Genomic DNA, 21,041 nt, shown 5'->3' with positions numbered 1-21,041 from the left:
CATTGGGAGTATTCAAAAGGTGAGTAATTCACATATAGATGTATCCATCAGAAAGGTTAGTTTTTACTCTAACCCAAGGCTTTAATGAGTTGCTGATTGGTAACTGGACCCTTTAAGGCATATCAAAGTCAGGGACTGCCCTCAAAGAACAAATGCTTTAATGGGAGCGTGGCTTCTGCATTCAACAAGATGGCAGCTGTTTCATAAGCTCCATCGAATCGTGCAGTATATGTCTTCATTTGTTCTGCTTTTGGGGAAATGTGACCCCGTAGATGGTCCTCACTTATCAATGGTGTTATGCCTGTAGGGACTTTGTTTTCTTGCCATTTCAGACTCCGCTCTCCTCATCCTGGGAAATTCAGCTTTTACACAGCTGCCATTTTGGAAGATGCGCTGCTTTCTCTTCACAATGGACCTCTTTAGATGCGGTCTGACAGCAGCTGCACTATTTTTGGCTACCATATGAACTGCTTTCTGCTATGATGAGCAAATAGGTACTCTCTATGTTATCTCATTTCCTAACTACTACTCACAAATTGCTCAGTGCCTTTGACATTGTAGATAATTTGGTGCTATTCTATCACAACGTAATTATGCATCTGCCTCGGTCAGTGACTCTAACGCCACCATTTTTCTCACAGGATACCTTTCAAATAATTGCATATTTGTCTCTTCTACTATTGCCAGTATCTCACTAGTAATTCAATATTCTCCTCTTTACTAACTGCGATATAAAATGTCTCCTTGCATTTTGTCTGTGAATTTGGAATATTTATATGCTTTCTTAACGTTATATGGGCAAAAAGAAGTCTCTTACATATCTCACTGTAGTAGTATTGGTATCAAGATGGCCAGCAATACTTTTACAAGAGCTACAATGTTTTCATTTCTTGCAAAACCTAAAAGGGCCGGAAATGCCTCCCATCACCTATTGCTTCTTCTAGCAATCCAATTTTGTATACTGTTCTTGAACAGGTGCCATCGTTGAGGTCATTTGTGAGTGCTACTAATGCAAAATTACAACAGACTGAAGATAGATGATCCTCATGGAAAACAGGATGGTTGAGATGGAGCATTGCATTTGCTCTGTTCAGGATATATCTACATGGTTCTGCTACTTCAACAAGAAATTCTTAAGCTCAAAATCCATGCAGAGGATTTGGAAATTATGAACTGTCAAAATAACCTGCACCTGTAAAGAGTGTCAGAGAATGTAGAGTGCCAAAATCTTTGATTTTTTAAAAAGAAATTTATTTCGGAACTGTTGAACTTATATATCTCACCCCCCACCCATTTATAGCATTCTCGTTGCCTGGGGAGATGCAACTGTCACTCTTCTAAATTTCAAAGGGAAGGTTTATTATGGTATTTCTGGAGCTTACTGATCTTGTTTTGAAAGCAGCCAAAGTTAAACAAGAGACTGGCCAGGTCATAATTTATTTATCTCCTAAAATGTTTTTACTTCACCCAATGCTAGATGGAAAGATGCCCCTTCTATGAAACATCCAATAAGATAACCACACGTAAGATATGAGATTCTTCACCCATGCATATGAAAAATAACTCACAATGGGGTCAATGAATCCTTTGATGATCCAGTTAAATTAAAAACGTTTCTTCAGAATGTTTCTTCGCATGCTATGAAAATTCCTACATCCCTTCCTTAGAGCCTTCCAATGTATTTATTGCTGCTACTTTTAGAAGTCAATTTATTGTTCTGCATTTTTAATTTTGTTTCTTGGTTTCCCTGCCTATCTTGTTGTGTTGTTGACACATCACATCTACTTTTGCCCTTTTAAAAAAAAAAAAAATGTAAGAGCTGGGTTCCTGTCTTTCATCTGCTATTTCTTTTGTATCTTTTTACATGCTTTTCCTTCTTTTTTCCCCTCTTTCCTTTTCTCTTATGTTTTGAGTGTTCTTTCAATGTTAGGCAGTTTGTGTCATCCTACTGTATTTCCAATCTGTATCATAATTTAGCTTGTTATGTCTTTTCACCTTTTTTTATTTTTTTATTTTTTATTTTACAGATTGTTATCCAAGATCCAGTGTCATATTCCTTCTGAGTCAATTACATTTAACTTTTTTTATCTTGGAATGTTCGTGGTATTGTGCACCCAGTTAAAATGGAAAAAGGGTATTTTTCGTTTATGTAAACTTGTCGTGAAAATTACCTTTTGGAAAGAAACCCATTGTAATAACTCTGAATCCCTTAAACTCAAGAGACAATGGGAAGAGAATGTTTTATTTTCTCCAGCTGTTGAGAGTAAAGGAGGGTTGCTATCCTTTGTCATAGTTCTTTAAAGTTACAGGGTTTATCGACAGAATATAATGCTCTACGCAAACAGGTATTGGTTAGTGTTATTCTTCATAACAAACATGTAACTATATTTAATGTTTATGATCCAGTTAAATCTGATTCGACCTTCTAGCATACCATTAAAGTTAAACTTGCTAATATACCCATTTCAAATATTGCAGCAGGATATTTAAATCAATCAGTTATAAGATGCCTTTACAGACAGACAATCAAAGTTTACATTCAAACCAAACAAATCTCATAAAGCATTTCAATCTGAAATTTCCTCTAGACCATTATTTGATGTCTGGAAAATTTGCAATTCTGATAAATCAGACTTTTCTTTTGTTTCCCAAATGTGCAAAACCTCCTTTCCTTGACTGATTATATCTTGGTACCAAATCATTACTTACAACCCTTTAATCTGCTGAGATTGGCTTATTTATATAGCTCCACAGTGGATTCAAAAACTGGAATATGGGAATATTCAATATGTTCTCCTTTTCCAAGCAGTTAAAACAAACTTGAACACAATCACTTTTCTTTGAAATCTTCCTCTATGGTGCATAATGTAATTAATGCCAAGTCCGACCGCAACAAAATTGCTACTACTGACACTTGTAATATATTGCTCAAAGTCAAATCCAAACTTCATTGGGGTCAGAAAAAAGCTGGTGAAATGTTGCCAACTATTTAAATTTTTTAAACACAAAATAAAGCTATTGCCTCTATTTTCAATTAATCTGATTTTACTATATCCATCTCCAATGCAGATATCTCCAGTTCTTTTTGAAATGTTTACGAGTCATAATATCCTGAGGGAACCCAATCGTGGACTCTGAGTGCAGACTTTTTTTTAGATGGTATTTCCAGAGCACCATCTTTATTTGCTATATTATCTGATCTAGAGTCAGACATTATGCTTCAGGTGATATTATATGCTTTAATTCACTATAGAAAGCAAAAGGTTAAAGGACCAGATGGGGTTTCCACTAAACTTATTTCTTCAATATCGCCTTTTTTTGTTCCCAAATAATTATTACTTTTTCGCTCTTTTATTTCAAATTTCAAAACTAGTGGCTCCTTTTAGGAGAATTTACTAGCTATTATTTCCAAACATTATATGTATCCTAATATTTGTACAAAATGTTGGCCCATTTCACTTATTGCTAGACCTTTTAATTGCTCTTGGCTTTAAAGTTATACTCATGTTGAAAAGACTTTTACAAATCAAATTAGCTGTTTTTACTTGGTGGAAATTTGCCTGAAATGAGCAAAGAATACATCATGTTTCTTCTCTACGTCTTCAACTCAAAATTAGATTCAATCCATTTTGGCTTTATTGTACCAATTTTCTATCTCTGCACTCATCTCATTCACACTATGTTGCTATCTCATAAAATTATCTTTATTTTTTTTCTTCTTTGTCAGGTAAAGCTTGGCAGGTCAGAGCTGTGAAGCAGAAAAAAATGTGTGTTACATTCGGAGATATGCTGAATGTGGCGCAAAACAAAAATTCATCATATCATGCTAAACTTTCAGTGGGAAAACTCAAAATTAGGCCGCAGCTACCACATACTTAAAATTTTAAACTCCATGGTATCAGAGTTCACCTGGTGCAATAATTATCTGAACCTTACTCTGGCCACTCAAAGTGAGAGCCTAAATGGGATGGTAGCATAGCATAAGGTCAACGTAAGCAATGGCATTCAAGCCTAAAAATTGGCAGTTTCTGGAACAATCTACAACTCTCAGTACAATCTGGTTAATAATCAGACAATCAATCACTTAAAAAATATAGTGCTGACAAAATCCAATGATTCCACTTGTTTTATTCTGAGCAAGGAGAAGTAAACAAAAAACTTTTAATAAAGAGCTACCTGTTTGAATTTAATTCAACATTACTGAAAATAATTTACATTTGTTCACTGCCACAAAAATAATCTGGAGATTAGGCATTTCAAAATTCATGAAGTGACTGATGATTCTTAAACAATTACCAGAGTATAATCAGGAAATACACTTTTCAAAGGATAGTTTGCATCTCATCTCACCCCCATGACAAAGGCAGTGCGGATAGCAGCTGGCAAACACGGAGAGCTGAAACTTGAAGGCTTTCCCACTGGACCATTTGAAACCGTGTGCATGACATCATTGGAGCTTAACAAGTTGTCTGCTTCTGCATTTTTAATAGTTGAAATTTCGATCTGTAAAACAAATGCTTTGCTAATTATCTGGAAAAATAAAGTTTTGTTAAGGCAGCTATACAAATATAAACTGCAAGCTGGATTAACTAAATTGAGCTGGCATACAAAATGTTGAGAAGTCACCCCTATATTGATCTTGTAAGCCCACAAAGCAGGGTGCACGGTATGGAAAAGCTGGACATGTAGAAATGTAATGTTAACATGTCTTTATAGTAAATAGCACCTAAAGGCTATTTTTAATGTGGCTTGCCTAGCTGTCCTATGTAGAAAACCAGAGTGTAGAGTAAAGTACTAAAACTGTGTCTCGGAATGGGACCAGCTAGAAAAATAATTAAACAATTCTATTAAATAGTTAGTGTAGGAAAGTGACCCTTTTGGCATGGTTACCCCCCCCCACCTACATTTTCCCCTGATATCTAATGCTAACTTGACTGAGTGTGTGCTGGGATCCTGCTAACCAGACCCCAGCACCTGTGTCCTTTCCCTAAACTGTACCATTGCTTCCACATTTGGCATACCCCTGGCACACAGCTGTGTCCCTTGTAAAAGGTACCAGTGGTACCAAGGGCCCTATGACCAGGGATGGTCTCTAAGGTTTGCAGCATGTATTGTGCCACCCTAAGGGACCCCTCACCAAACACATGCACACTGCCATTGCAGACTGTGTATGCTGGAGGGGAGAAAAAAGGTCAAAGTTGCCATGGCATGTCCTCTGTGTGCCATGCCCACAAACCACTGCCTGTGGCATAGGTAAGTCACACCTCTAGGAGGCCTTACAGCCTTGATTCAGAGTCCGCTATACAACAGGTGAGGGCATAACTGTATTAGCAATACGCCCTTACAGTTTCTAAGTCTATTCTTAGACATTGTAAGTGCAGCATGGCCATATTTAGTACATGGGCTGGGAGTTTGTCATTACAAACTCCATAGCTTCAAGATGGTTTCACTGAAGACTGGGACGGTGGATATCAAACTTCCCAGCTAAATAAACCCACAATGATGTCAGTGCTGGATTTATTGAAAAATGCACACAGAGGTCATCTTAGAGATGCCCCCTGTTTTACACCCAACCCTCTAGTGGGAGTCTGACATGTCTGTGCCAACCTTCCACTATCAGATACACTTCTGATCCCATGGGGTGACAGCCTTTGTGCTCCCTGGGGACAGGGACAAAGTCAGCTCTGGGTGGAGGTACTTCACACCTCCTCCCTGCAGGAACTGCATCATTTGGTGGTGGGAGCCTTAAAAGCTCCTACCTTGTGTTACCTTGCCCCAGAGGCCCCCCTCTCCCCCCCCCCCCCCAACAAGACCACGCCAAACGTTTGGCGGCAGGTCCGGAGGGAAAATTAGTGAACACTAGGAGGTGTGCCCACCACAGCTAGGAACACCGCTAGGGTGCCCAGAGCTCAGGTCAACCCCTCCTGGCAGAATCCTCCATCTTGTTTTGGAGGATGTCAGCCAATAGGGTTAGAAATGTGTCCCCCCCCCCCCCCCAAGGGAGTGGGCAGAGGAAGGGTGTAGCCACCTTGACCCTGGTAGTAATTAGGGGCACCCTGATCCTTGCTCTTCAGATTCCTGGCAACTTGAAAGAAAAAGAAGGACTGAAGAGCCGCACCAGCAGAGAAGACTCCAAACAACAACTGACTTGGCCCCAGCCCTACTGGCTTGTCTGACACTTCAAGACGACTCTTCCTGCAGTTCCAGCGACCCCTACAAGCCCCCAGATTACTGCCGGGCCACACAAGGAACAAGATCGCCCGAGGACAGCTGCCCCCCCATCCACCAAGAAACCTCCAAAAAGGACTCCAGAACCGCTCCGGTTCTGCAAGTCCTGCCCACTCTGCACTCTATGCCCACAGCCAGTGTCGAGGTGGCCCACCCGTCCAGAGAAGGTCCCCTGGCAATTCTGACCTCTAGTCCACCCTAGGTTGACCCCTCCTAACCAACACGACAACACCTGCAGCCTAAATCCAGAGAACCCCCAATGACCATAGCCGGCGAAGATTTCTCCATGCCTAAAGGTACCCCTGAAGCCACAGCCCCCTGGCAATTGGGAACCCACCCAACGGTCCAGAAACATCTAGTGGGCTCTCTGCTTACCTGTCCAGAAGTTGGTTTACTTCAGTCAACTCCCTGAACCACACCTGCAGCATCTTTGTGAGCTCTGGGGTTCCCTCGTTATAAACATGGGGCGCCCAACACTGTTTTCACCCTGCACCCAGCCACCCCTGTGCCAATGAGCGTGTGTGTTTGGTGCTGACCTGTCGTCCCCTCCCTGTGCTAATCTAAACCTGCCAGGTCTGTCTCCTGAAGTCTTGGGTACTTACCTGCAAGTGTTTCTTTCTAAGTGCCCCCTGTCTCCATAGGATTCTATTGGGCACCTGACACCAACTGACCTCTGCACCCGGCCGGCCCCGTGTTGCTGGTGGTGCACTCTTGGTGTCTTCCTAAACTTTGCCCTGTGGACACTTCAACCCCTGAAGACTGGGACATTAAGGATCCTTTTCGTTCTAAAAATAAAGTAACAAAGTATATATTTTGATACACAAAACATTATCCTGGAGTTAGTTATTGAGTGTGTGCCTCATTTCTTGACTGTGTGCGTACAACAAATGCTTAGCACTACCCTCTGATAAGCCTATCTGCTCGACCACACTACCACAAAAGAAAGCATTAGTATTATCTACTTTAGCTGATGTAAAACCTCTAGGGATCCACTGTATTCTATTCACATTACTTTGGTATAGTATATACTAAGCCATCTTCTTACAGTTAGTAAAAATCTAATTCAGTTATGGAGTTTGGTTATTAATAAATACTAAAGGAAAAGTAATTTTTTTTAAGTTACCTTTTCACAGTCTGAAGTTCTTGGAGGCTTATTTACATTGGCTTGCCAGTTTCTGCCAAGGTTTTAGCCTTCAGTAGGTAGGAAATGCCTCCCAAGAGCAAACAAACTGACCTGACCAAGTAGAGATGACTCTGAACACCACAGAAATGCACGATTTCTTGCTGTGGGTGTCCTTTTTGCCACTACAGTATCAGATTCTTCTCAACAGGTCTGCTGGGGTCACATATAATACTTAGGTCAACTTGAGAGGGAGAGAACAGGATCCCAAGGCAATTCTGGTGTACTCACTTTCTGGTTACTGAAGAACCTTGCTTCTGTCCTAAAAGACTTATTTGTGTTTGTTGTGGTACAGTATCTGCTCCTAAATGGATTTTAGTGTTAGATGTGGGAGGGCACTAGGATTACCAAGTACTCTCCGCATAAACACACCCAGTGCCCAAGTTTAGTGTGGCCAATGACTTTTGTCATCTTGAAAATGCCCTGAAACAAGCAATTTTGGACTTTCTTGAAGTAAGGCAAACAGGAACTACTGAAAATGTAGGTAGGAGTTGGCTCAAGGAACGTTGAAAGTGTACTCCCGGTGGTGGGTTGGGACTTAAAAGACTAAGGACCTCATTTAGAGTTCACCAGACAGGTTACTCAGTCACAAATATGACATGAATATGGTTTGCAGTATTACACGTACATTATGTTCAACAGAAGTTGTAATATAGCAGGCGGGATATCCGTCACAATTGTGGTGGAGTAACCCCTCCGTTCACCTCAAAATCAGGCCCCATATCAGAAGGTAAAATCTTTGACCAGGACAAAGCTGGTTGGTGTTTAGCGACCCGTGCTACATTGTGGTCAGCCAGAAATTGGGCCTAGCTCCTGGTTTACTGCAACCGTAGACTATTATTGGTGCTCTGTGCTTTTTGGTACCATTTTCCCTTAAATCTTTAAAAGCTCATACCTCTGGCCACCCCTTTATAGGATGTTTGTCATTATGTTACTCTATGTTTTCAATTAGGTGTGTGAATTTTGTTGTTTGGTATTCTGACATTATTAGTGTTGTGGTTCTGTATAAATACTTTACACATTGCCCCAGGTTAAGCCTCTCTGATCTGTGTCATACCTATAGGAGGGCTAAGCTCATGTTAATGTACTAACTTTGATGGTTAACTGTGACAAGGGTAGCGATTTGTTCCATGCGCTGGACAGTCACCCACCCCAAAAATAATCCAATTTCTTACAGGTAAAACATTTGAATCTGGGATTATTTTTTTTTAACCCCCTAAAATGATCCACATTGTAAGAGAAGGAACAGAAGAAAGCCAGCATTAAGTTGAGATGGTAGAAGAAAGATTTAACCACCAGGGAGAAAACGAATTTGTATTAGCATGTCAAAGCATGAACAGGGAGACATCCACAGCATTATTGTTTTACTCCTAGAAGCATAAATGTCAGATAAAGGCAGCTATAAAGAGAGAAAGCACAAGACAGTGAAATGTCTGCTCAATAGCCCCCTATGAGAGAAAAAGTCTTAAATCAATTAAATCTGGTTGAGGGAAGAGGGTGGTGCAAATGAAAGAGGGACTTACACACTATAGGGAAGTGACACAATGGTTTCAAAGTATTGTTGGATGATTTGAAGGGAAGATATGAAGTACTAGTGTTTAGCACTACTAGGAAAACTCATCACACAAACAGTTTTAAATAGTGGAATTGCAAGTAATATCAGAATAAAAAATCCATGGCACAATGAAAACAGTAAACATGTCAAAGTCTGTCATTCTCAGTTCTATGCATTAATGTAAGCAAGGAAAGGAAAGCTTAGATAAGCCTGGCAGTCCTTGGGTGTAGTCAATAGTGAACATGAAAACACGTTTTTAGCCAACAGCATCTGAAATGCATATATTTATATTCAAACCTCTGGCTGTAGAATTGTCTGCACTTTTGCACAACTAATTTTTTCAGGACGACAATTCAGCCAAAGACCATATTTTGTTTTGTCTAGATCGTTTTCTTTAATCTTTTTTTTCAAAGCTAGCTGCTCATCTGTAAGACAAGAAGTAACAAAAGCAATATGAAATACAAAACTAACAATTTCAATAATTTATACTTTGCCGTTTACAATTACAGTTTACAATTACAACATTAATCACTCCAGGTCACTTAGATTTAGCAGGGCCACCCAATACAGAGGAAAATTCAGTACTCACTTGCAATCACCAACAATAGAAGTTTTAAAATCTTTGGTTTGTTTGATGTCAGCTGGGGATTTTAGCTCTATTGTGACATTCACCAAAATTTCCCTTAACAATCCTTAAATGAGCTACATGAAAGGACAGTTATCAATCCTATACTCCCGCTTACAGTAGCCAAATAAGAACAAAATATCCCAAATTATTTATTGGCTAGCTGGGTGTGGTCCTACGTATCACCATGATGTTGCCACAGAGCCCTGTTGCAAGACTCCAATATCCCAGTTGTAAGGGGATAAGGTGAATGTGACTAGAATGCTGCTATCTTCTCTGCCTCATCCCAAAGTTAGGGCAATGGTGGATCTCTGTGGGTATGAGAACTGGCCCTCCCTTCACTGTTCTATGATTGCTACACCCCACCATAGGTTGGCACAGGGCTTAAGGACATCAATATCAATTCCCTTAACATGCATCCAGGCGCCCCAAGCTCTGGCAGAAGGGTTGGTGAGACACACATCGTTCTTGCTTGGCTCTCAGTATCCGCAATGGTCATGGACAAGGCTTTGTAGGAATGCAGGCTGCCAGAATCATACCAGAGAGGGGGGTTTTTGCACAAGGAAGTGAAGTCTGGGAGTAGAAAGGGCAAAAAATCTTTATTCTGCCAAATTTGCCCTCAACATAGTGCGAATGTAAAAGCTAAGAGGAGGGAGTAAATCTGCTCTAAAGGAGTAAAGACATGGGTAGACCTAGGCTCAGACTTAGTTATAAAAGGAACCTTTGTTGGCCAATCCTCAAGAAACACAGGACTTGATGGGGCATTTCATATGAAGATGCTCTGTATTTGCAAGCAAGAGGTTGTGGGAATAGATGGGTGGAGTCAGGGGGTGGAAAGGAAATGAGCCTCATGAGGTTTTCCCTATTTAGACATTTACTATGTGCAGAAAACTGGGACCTTCACTACCTTACCAATACAAAGACAAAGGCCTCAAGCACGCAAAAACCGAGACTAAGAGTGGGTAACAGGGAGTATGTTATGTTGCACCAAAGGATGAAAAGTAGGTTGCTTTCAACTTCTTCAATGTGAGGGTCAGCTACTACAGAGAACAATAATGAAAATGTCACTTACCCAGTGTACATCTGTTCGTGGCATCAGTCGCTGTAGATTCGCATGTTTTGCAATAGCTCGCCATCTGGTGTTGGGCCGGAGTGTTACAAGTTGTTTTTCTTCGAAGAAGTCTTTCGAGTCACGGGACCGAGTGACTCCTCCTTTTGTCTCCATTGTGCATGGGCGTCGACTCTATCCTCAATTGTTTTTCCCCGCAGAGGGTGAGGTAGGAGTTGTATTGTAGTAATAGTGCCCATGCAATGGAGTGACTAAGTATGTACCTATATAAGGTTGAAATGATATATATACAAATAGTTGAAGTTAACTTCCGAACTGCTACAGGCTCCCGGGGAGGCGGGTGAGCACATGCGAATCTACAGCGACTGATGCCACGAACAGATGTACACTGGGTAAGTGACATTTTCAGTTCGATGGCATCTGTCGCTGTAGATACGCATGTTTTGCATAGACTAGTAAGCAGTTATCTCCCCAGAAGCGGTGGCTCAGCCTGTAGGAGTGGAAGTAGTCTGAAACAATGTTCTTAATACGGCTTGCCCTACTGTGGCTTGTTGTGCGGATAACACGTCTACACAGTAGTGCTTGGTGAATGTGTGAGGCGTAGACCATGTGGCTGCCTTACATATTTCTTGCATTGGGATGTTTCCTAGAAAGGCCATGGTAGCACCTTTCTTTCTGGTTGAGTGTGCCCTTGGTGTAATGGGCAGCTGTCGTTTAGCTTTAAGGTAGCAGATTTGGATGCATTTAACTATCCATCTGGCTATACCTTGTTTTGATATTGGGTTTCCTGCATGAGGTTTTTGGAATGCAATAAATAGTTGTTTAGTCTTTCTGATGTTTTTAGTTCTGTCAATGTAATACATTAATGCTCTTTTGACATCTAATGTATGTAGTGCCCTCTCAGCTACGGAATCTGGCTGTGGGAAGAACACTGGAAGTTCCACTGTTTGATTTAGATGGAACGGTGAAATAACCTTTGGTAAAAATTTAGGATTAGTCCTTAGGACGACCTTATTCTTGTGTAGTTGTATAAAAGGTTCTTGTATTGTAAACGCCTGAATCTCGCTTACTCTTCTTAGGGAAGTAATGGCGATGAGGAATGCAACCTTCCAGGTTAGGAACTGTATTTCGCAGGAGTGCATGGGTTCAAAAGGTGGACCCATAAGTCTAGTTAGGACAACATTTAGGTTCCATGAAGGAACAGGTGGTGTTCTTGGTGGAATAATTCTTTTAAGGCCCTCCATGAATGCTTTAATGACTGGTATCCTATAAAGGGAAGTTGAATAGGTAGTCTGCAGGTATGCAGATATTGCTGCAAGGTGTATTTTAATGGAAGAGAAAGCTAGGTTAGATTTTTGTAAGTGAAGCAAGTAACCCACTACATCTTTTGGAGTTGCGTGTAATGGTTGGATTTGATTAATATGGCAGTAGCAAACAAACCTCTTCCATTTACTTGCATAGCAGTGCCTGGTGGATGGCCTTCTGGCTTGCTTTATGACTTCCATACACTCTTGTGTAAGTTGTAAGTGTCCGAATTCTAGGATTTCAGGAGCCAGATTGCTAGATTCAGCGATGCTGGATCTGGGTGCCTCATCTGTTGGTTGTGTTGAGTTAACAGATCCGGTCTGTTGGGCAGTTTGATGTGTGGTACTACTGATAGGTCTAGCAGCGTTGTGTACCAGGGTTGCCTTGCCCAAGTTGGTGCTATTAATAGGAGTTTGAGTTTGTTTTGACTGAGTTTGTTTACCAGATAAGGAAGGAGAGGGAGAGGAGGAAAAGCGTAGGCAAATATCCCTGACCAGTTCATCCATAGGGCATTGCCCTGGGACTGCCTGTGTGGGTATCTGGATGCGAAGTTTTGGCATTTTGCGTTCTCTTTTGTCGCAAACAAGTCTATCTGAGGTGTTCCCCAGAGCTTGAAGTAAGTGTTCAGAGTTTGGGGGTGAATTTCCCATTCGTGGACCTGTTGGTGATCTCGAGAGAGATTGTCTGCGAGTTGATTCTGAATCCCTGGGATAAACTGCACTATTAGGCGAATTTGGTTGTGAATTGCCCAATGCCATATCTTTTGTGCCAACCGGCTCAACTGTGTTGAGTGTGTCCCCCCTTGCTTGTTTAGATAATACATTGTTGTCATGTTGTCTGTTTTGACGAGAATGTATTTGTGAACTATTATTGGTTGGAAAGCCTTTAGTGCTTGAAAAACTGCTAGCAGTTCTAGGTGATTTATATGCAGTTTTGTTTGATGTACGTTCCATTGTCCTTGTATGCTGTGTTGATCGAGGTGTGCTCCCCCCAGTCACAGATCTGGGTTTAATCCATCCATTATTTTGCTCACCATGCCACCCCAGTTTGAACCCAGCCATATGCAAATCAGTCTTGACCCTGTTCCTCAAGGGAACAGTCCAGCCCGAACTGCCAGGCCAGGTTCTCCCTGGACCGGAAACAAGCATCCTGGGACCGGTTTCAGGGTTTCACCCCTCATCAGCCAGGCTAGCTTGAATCCAGTGGCACAGTGAGCCCGGGACCCACGTCTGGGCATACCCGGCGCACTTAGGGCGGCAAAAGCAAAGCAAAACACAAACGCTGTGGGATAGCGTAACTAGATGGACGGAATGCAGAACCAATCAAACATTCACCCCCAGTCACAGATCTGGGTTTAATCCATCCATTATTTTGCTCACCATGCCACCCCAGTTTGAACCCAGCCATATGCAAATCAGTCTTGACCCTGTTCCTCAAGGGAACAGTCCAGCCCGAACTGCCAGGCCAGGTTCTCCCTGGACCGGAAACAAGCATCCTGGGACCGGTTTCAGGGTTTCACCCCTCATCAGCCAGGCTAGCTTGAATCCAGTGGCACAGTGAGCCCGGGACCCACGTCTGGGCATACCCGGCGCACTTAGGGCGGCAAAAGCAAAGCAAAACACAAACGCTGTGGGATAGCGTAACTAGATGGACGGAATGCAGAACCAATCAAACATTCACCCCCAGTCACAGATCTGGGTTTAATCCATCCATTATTTTGCTCACCATGCCACCCCAGTTTGAACCCAGCCATATGCAAATCAGTCTTGACCCTGTTCCTCAAGGGAACAGTCCAGCCCGAACTGCCAGGCCAGGTTCTCCCTGGACCGGAAACAAGCATCCTGGGACCGGTTTCAGGGTTTCACCCCTCATCAGCCAGGCTAGCTTGAATCCAGTGGCACAGTGAGCCCGGGACCCACGTCTGGGCATACCCGGCGCACTTAGGGCGGCAAAAGCAAAGCAAAACACAAACGCTGTGGGATAGCGTAACTAGATGGACGGAATGCAGAACCAATCAAACATTCACCCCCAGTCACAGATCTGGGTTTAATCCATCCATTATTTTGCTCACCATGCCACCCCAGTTTGAACCCAGCCATATGCAAATCAGTCTTGACCCTGTTCCTCAAGGGAACAGTCCAGCCCGAACTGCCAGGCCAGGTTCTCCCTGGACCGGAAACAAGCATCCTGGGACCGGTTTCAGGGTTTCACCCCTCATCAGCCAGGCTAGCTTGAATCCAGTGGCACAGTGAGCCCGGGACCCACGTCTGGGCATACCCGGCGCACTTAGGGCGGCAAAAGCAAAGCAAAACACAAACGCTGTGGGATAGCGTAACTAGATGGACGGAATGCAGAACCAATCAAACATTCACCCCCAGTCACAGATCTGGGTTTAATCCATCCATTATTTTGCTCACCATGCCACCCCAGTTTGAACCCAGCCATATGCAAATCAGTCTTGACCCTGTTCCTCAAGGGAACAGTCCAGCCCGAACTGCCAGGCCAGGTTCTCCCTGGACCGGAAACAAGCATCCTGGGACCGGTTTCAGGGTTTCACCCCTCATCAGCCAGGCTAGCTTGAATCCAGTGGCACAGTGAGCCCGGGACCCACGTCTGGGCATACCCGGCGCACTTAGGGCGGCAAAAGCTGTTGTAAGGGCCTCATGTGCAGTCTTGCGTTCGGGACAATGGCTATGCATGAAGACATCATGCCTAGGAGTTGTAATATCATCTTTGCTTGTATCTTTTGTGTTGGATACATGCGTTGTATGATGTTGTTGAAGTTTTGAATTCTTTGTGGACTTGGAGTGGCTACTCCTTTTGTTGTGTTTATTATGGCTCCTAGGTACTGTTGTACTTTGCACGGCAGGATGTTTGATTTTGCGAAGTTGACGGTGAACCCCAGTTTGTAGAGGGTTTGTATGATTTGATTTGTGTGGTGTGAGCACTTTGATAACGAATGGGTCTTGATTAGCCAGTCGTCTAGATACGGGAATACATGTATTTGCTGCCTTCTGATGTGTGCAGCGACTACTGCTAGACATTTTGTAAAGACTCTTGGTGCTGTTGTTAAACCGAAAGGCAATACTTTGAATTGGTAATGTATTCCTTTGAATACAAACCTTAGGTATTTCCTGTGCGATGGATGTATTGGTATATGGAAATACGCATCTTTGAGGTCTAAGGTTGTCATGTAGTCGTGTAGTTTGAGCAATGGTAGCACTTCTTGTAGTGTGACCATGTGAAAGTGGTCTGATTTGATGTATGTGTTTACTATCCTGAGGTCTAGGATTGGTCTTAGCGTCTTGTCCTTCTTTGGTATTAAGAAGTACAGTGAATAAACTCCTGTGTTTATTTGTGTGTTTGGTACTAATTCGATTGCATTCTTTTGCAACAGTGCTTGAACTTCTGTCTCCAGGAGCTCGGAATGATGTTGTGATAAATTTTGTGCTCTTGGTGGTATGTTTGGAGGGAATTGTAGAAATTCTATGCAATAACCATGTTGGATAATTGCTAGAACCCAAGTGTCTGTAGTGATTTCCTGCCATGCTTTGTAATAATGACCTATTCTTCCCCCACTGGTGTTGTGTGGAGGGGATGAGTGACATGTGAGTCACTGCTTAGTTGCAGGGGTTTTGGGGCTTTGAAATTTTCCCCTATTCCTAGGGAATTGCCCTCCTCTGTATCGGCCCCGAAAGCCTCCCCTGTACTGTCCCTGGTAACTGGACGGTGTTGCCTGTGAGGTGCTGGCTTGTGTGGCCTGACCCTGAAACCCCCCTCTAAAGGGTGTCTTGCGGAAGGTGCCGTAGTTTCCTCTGCTCTGCGGGGAGTAGAGTGCGCCCATTGCTTTAGCAGTGTCCGTGTCCTTTTTAAGTTTTTCTATTGCTGTGTCCACTTCTGGACCGAACAGTTCTTTTTTATTGAAAGGCATATTGAGAACTGCCTGCTGTATCTCTGGTTTAAACCCAGACGTTCGTAGCCATGCATGCCTTCTGATGGTCACGGATGTATTAATTGTCCTTGCAGCTGTGTCTGCTGCGTCCATGGAGGAGCGTATCTGGTTGTTTAAAATGTTTTGACCTTCCTCAACCACTTGCTTTGCCCTTTTTTGTAGGTCTTTGGGTAGATGTTCAATGAGGTGTTGCATCTCATCCCAATGGGCTCTGTCATAGCGCGCAAGTAGTGCTTGAGAGTTGGCGATGCGCCACTGGTTTGCAGCCTGTGCTGCGACTCTCTTTCCAGCTGCATCGAACTTGCGGCTTTCCTTATCCGGGGGTGGTGCATCCCCAGATGTGTGGGAGTTGGCCCTTTTCCTAGCTGCTCCTACAACGACGGAATCTGGTGGCAGCTGTGCAGTGATGAAAACAGGGTCTGTAGGGGGCGCCTTATACTTTTTTTCCACTCTTGGTGTGATTGCCCTACTTTTGACCGGCTCCTTAAAAATTTCTTTTGCGTGCCGGAGCATACCAGGGAGCATAGGCAGGCTTTGGTAGGAGCTGTGGGTGGAGGAGAGGGTGTTGAATAAAAAGTCATCCTCGACCTGTTCTGAGTGGAGGCTTACATTGTGAAATTGTGCTGCTCTAGCCACCACTTGAGAATACGCAGTGCTGTCTTCTGGTGGAGATGGCTTCGTAGGGTATGCCTCCGGGCTGTTATCTGACACTGGGGCGTCGTATAAGTCCCATGCGTCCTGATCCTGGTCACCCTGGCTCATGGTGGTGTGAGCTGGGGAATGTGATGGAGTTTGTGCTGGTGAGACGTGAATGACAGGTGGAGGAGAGGGTGGTGGAGTAACCTTTTTCACCACCTTTGTTTGTGGTGTTTGTTCAGTTTGGAACTCCAGTCTTCTCTTTCTTCTAATAGGGGGAAGGGTGCTTATTTTCCCTGTTCCCTCCTGTATGAAGATACTCTTTTGCGAACCTATGCTTTCGCATTTGGGAGGTTAGTGAATGCTCCTCTGTATAAGAGCCTGAAACTGGGTCGGTTGCAGGTTGTTTTGGCACCGAAACCCTGTCTGCATCTTTTTTCGGCTCCGAGCTGACTTTTTTTTTTTTCGGGCCGAAACCTCTCTGCGTCGATCTTCGTCGGTGCCGCTGTCTCGGCGTCGAGCCGTGTCTACACCGCTATCTCGGTGTTGATGCTTGTCTCCAGCACTTTCTCGGTCCCGAGAAGGCTGCGTACCGGTGTCTCGACCGGAGTCGGACTGTCTCGGCACTGTTTGGGCCTTTTTCGGTGCCGACGGTCGGTCACCGAATTTATGGGTCGAGCCATGGCCTGGTGGCAGTGGCGTCCCCTGGGCCTTGTCAATCTTCTTATGTGTTGTTTTCGACGTCTTACTCACGGTTTGTGGGTCATCGAATTCCTCGGAGTCCGATTCGTGGATCGAGAAGGTACCTTCCTCTTCTTGTTCCTCGAACTCTCGGTGGGCTGTCGGCGCGGACGCCATTTGAAGTCTTCTGGCTCGACGGTCTCGGAGTGTTTTTCGGGACCGGAACGCACGACAGGCCTCGCAGGTGTCTTCACTGTGCTCAGGTGACAGGCACAGGTTACAGACCAAGTGTTGGTCTGTATAGGGGTACTTGTTGTGGCATTTGGGACAGAAACGGAACGGGGTCCGTTCCATCGGCGTTCTTCAGCACGCGGTCGGGCCGACCAGGCCCCGACGGGGGATCGAAAAACTACCCCGAAGGGCACCGGAGCTCTTCGATGCGGTGTTGAATCTAACTACGCCGATCCCGAACGCAACAATACCGACGAAAATCTTCCGAATTTAGCTATCTTTCCGTTCCGAAACTCGGAGCGACAGGAACACGTCCGAACCCGATGGCGGAAAAAAAACAATCGAGGATAGAGTCGACGCCCATGCGCAATGGACACAAAAGGAGGAGTCACTCGGTCCCGTGACTCGAAAGACTTCTTCGAAGAAAAACAACTTGTAACACTCCGGCCCAACACCAGATGGCGAGCTATTGCAAAACATGCGTATCTACAGCGACAGATGCCATCGAACTCATTTTTATTTCACAGCCTCTTTCATAAAAGCTTATGAGAAAACGCCAACACTGAAAATTCTGGTTAGAACGAAATTGTGTCACCTACAATTTGTCTGACCAAGGTGAAAAGGTTTTTGAGTACAAACTGTAATAAGCATTGGAATGACGATTCAATGTAACGCTTACAGAAACTTTGTGGCTGCTTACTGGATTATTTGGCTAGGGACCGTAATTGAAAGGGCAGAAAAGTTGTATGGGATATGCTAAAGATACAACAAGCTATAGATTCCTCATAATAAATCTGGACGATGCATAGCCATTCTCCTAAACATTTAACTCTTTCAGGATCAGTCCTGTTAAAATAGAATCTGTGCTCTCCTTGGATTCAAACAGCGAGGTATTTCCACCTTTGATGAGAATGTATGGCATGCCAGAATCGACATGTCTTAGTTAAGGTTCAACATTTTACTATCTTGGGAAAAGAAAATGGTACACTTCCTTATCTTTTCAGAAGATAGAATACTGTTCTTCAGCTGTGGGTTCTAGTTCCAAGTCTTAAAACAGATTGGATCACCACTGGCAAAGTGAAAATCATTATCAGCCTTATATTGCTAGATTCAATTTATATAAAAAGACCCAAGTCCAAGACATATTAACTTATGTTCAAATTTGATAAGAAGAAACAACTAATAGAATTACATCTTTTAGTTTTTTGTTTTTTTTTAAACTAAACTCATTGGTATATTACTTAATAAATTAGCAATTAAGAGAAATGTGAAACAGACAATATTACTTTAAATTTGACCAGTGTCCTACAGGGAGAGAAGGAGAATAGAAAATTAAAGTTAATACAAACAATGAGTTAGCACCATTAGAATGCCTAATTAAGATTGTCCTAGACATCTTTGGAGAGTTATAGTCTTACTGTGCTATTTTTGCCTTGCTAACCAGAAACTTTGTTCACGCTTCATTTGTTTAGTCTGGAAGTCTATTCTCCACTGACAAAGCAGGTTGCCTTTTACTTTACATGATGCACATTTTAGTCTGATATACTGGTCTCCACAACCCATTCTCCACACAATGGCCAGCAGACTTCTCAACTGTGTCAATTTTGCTCACTGAATCTGGATTTTTCTTTCCAGGTAGAGATTAGCAGTCATGATTTTGCATTGAGGTCAACAGAATTGCAAATCCCAGAATGAAGAAATAAAAAATACCTCATGAATAAGCCAACTTACGAATGGAACTGAAAAACATAACTGCTCTGGGCCACGTGTTGGCTGACAATCTGTAACAAACAGGTCAATTTGGCTCAACAGAACAAGCACATCTATTGTGTTCTCATACCTCAATGACTGCAAAATGCCCCGTTTCCAAAGGATTTTTTTAATTAATTTTTTTAATAAGAGAAATCCATGGAATATAGTGGTTGTTTTTCAGTGACTGAGGATACCACTGTGCATTGTTCCTTTTTACATCTTCCATTTGGCAAAACCTTTGACCATCTCCAAGCTGGAGTGTCTCTTCCTCTCATTTTGCAGATTGTTTCTAATTGAACAAGTTAAGAATCTCTCTTGCTGTGGTATGGCAGTTTGATGGGGTTTATAAGACGATTCCTTAAATAACAGATGTAGATTCTGCTTAAGGCTTGCAGGTTTCTGGTCAGCTAAGGACCCTGGCCATGCAAAATCTGTTTCTAAAACAGCAGTTGTCATCATTAATTCTTTGGAATATAAATAGTTGTAAGCTCCTATTCTGATTGTGACTTGTCCAGAGCCAACAATTCCGCTCCATATGCCATAAAGCTACCTTATTTTGGTTACAGGGTTTTGTCCTCTCAGTGGGACATGATGCTGGCATGTCTTATTCTGAAATGGTTTATGCCTTACTCTGTAGTTGCAGTTAATTACTGACTGGATGGGTAGTTTTCAGATTAGGGCATTATCTAGTTTCACCACGTAAGCATGGTTTGGGCGCCAAAGATGGCAACCCCCGTGCATGCTGAAATGTGGGTGACTCCCCCAGTGATGGCAGGTAGAGCCACGAGCGGCTAGAAGGAGCTGATAAGCTGATTCTGCAGCTCGGAGGAGAGGCCTAGGTCGCAGCAAAAATGGCAGAGGAAGGCGGAGGCTGGTGCTGCCAGCCATAAATTGTGAAGCCTGCGAGACACAGGCCGATCGCTGTGACCACGAACCGGACGGGAACTGCTCCACAGCCACTGATGGGCCTGTGGTCCTCTGAGACGATGTGGAACCCTGGTTGAAGTGAAAGCCTGAAGCCTGTGTGGACACGCGCCTGACGGGTGTGGAAGGGCTCAAGCACAGGTTGGTGACCAGTGTAACAAGCTCCTAAGGGGTGGTGAGAGTGGGCCCGGTGCAGAGCAGGTTGCTCGCAGCCTGAAGAAGCGGGAGTGGGCGGTGACCAGCTTAGGCCCAGGGGGCTTACCATCACCCCTGAGGACCTTCTGCACCAGTCGTTGACATACAGAAACCTGTCCTGGACATCTGCTTCCTTCCCATGAGGTCCGGGGGTAGTACCCTCCCCACCCCCAGAACCGCGATGTTGGGCCCAATGCTTGTCAGTGAAATCGGCAAAGGGGCCTTCTACGGTGCAGCAGCAGCTTACCTTTGCCGGGCCAGCTCTGGACCCTAAGGCACTGATGTTGTGACTGGGCTCTCTTCTTGTTTAATGTGAGAGCCAGAATCGACCAGGACTGAGGCTGGAGGTGAGGAGCATCAGAGCTGTGTGTAGCAGAGTGTAGGTGGGGCTGCATGGGGCCCCCAGAGGCGGTATTCTCCAGGTGAAGAGTGGTCATATGGAATTGCCTCTTGGAGGGATTTTGGTGATAGGCAAACGCAGTGCTGCCCTAACAGGACTAGGGTTCCTAGACTACGAGAGCTCCCCAGCTCCCTGCCGGGTGCTGAGAGTGGGCCGGAGCACTCTTGCTGGCGCAAACGGATGGTCTTCTGACTGGACAAGCCTAGCCTGGTATGCGCAATCCAAAAGCTGCCACCCTGTAACTGGGGAATGCTCAGTGACCCCACCCCTTCTATTTTAAGGTGCGAATGTTTGAATCCTCTTCGGGG

The 21,041-nt window shown here is 43.9% G+C and overlaps 1 protein-coding gene across 2 annotated transcripts in view; it reads right to left on the bottom strand.

Annotated features, from left to right (window-relative positions):
* Window positions 1-21,041, bottom strand: part of CCDC66 (coiled-coil domain containing 66) — a 236,185-nt gene that overhangs the window by 147,484 nt on the left and 67,660 nt on the right. For both annotated transcript variants that reach the window (XM_069206457.1, XM_069206458.1), the window contains exons 7-8: window positions 9,261-9,388; window positions 4,351-4,503 (exon numbers count right to left, since the gene is read on the bottom strand). In XM_069206457.1, coding sequence (XP_069062558.1) covers window positions 4,351-4,503; window positions 9,261-9,388 — 281 coding nt within the window. The remainder of the gene's footprint in view (window positions 1-4,350; window positions 4,504-9,260; window positions 9,389-21,041) is intronic.

This window comes from Pleurodeles waltl, chromosome 9 (assembly GCF_031143425.1).
Source record: "Pleurodeles waltl isolate 20211129_DDA chromosome 9, aPleWal1.hap1.20221129, whole genome shotgun sequence".
NCBI classification, from domain to species: Eukaryota; Metazoa; Chordata; class Amphibia; order Caudata; family Salamandridae; genus Pleurodeles; species Pleurodeles waltl.
The sequence above is the reverse complement of the archived record's forward strand: the minus strand, read 5'-3'. Positions and strand labels throughout refer to the sequence as shown.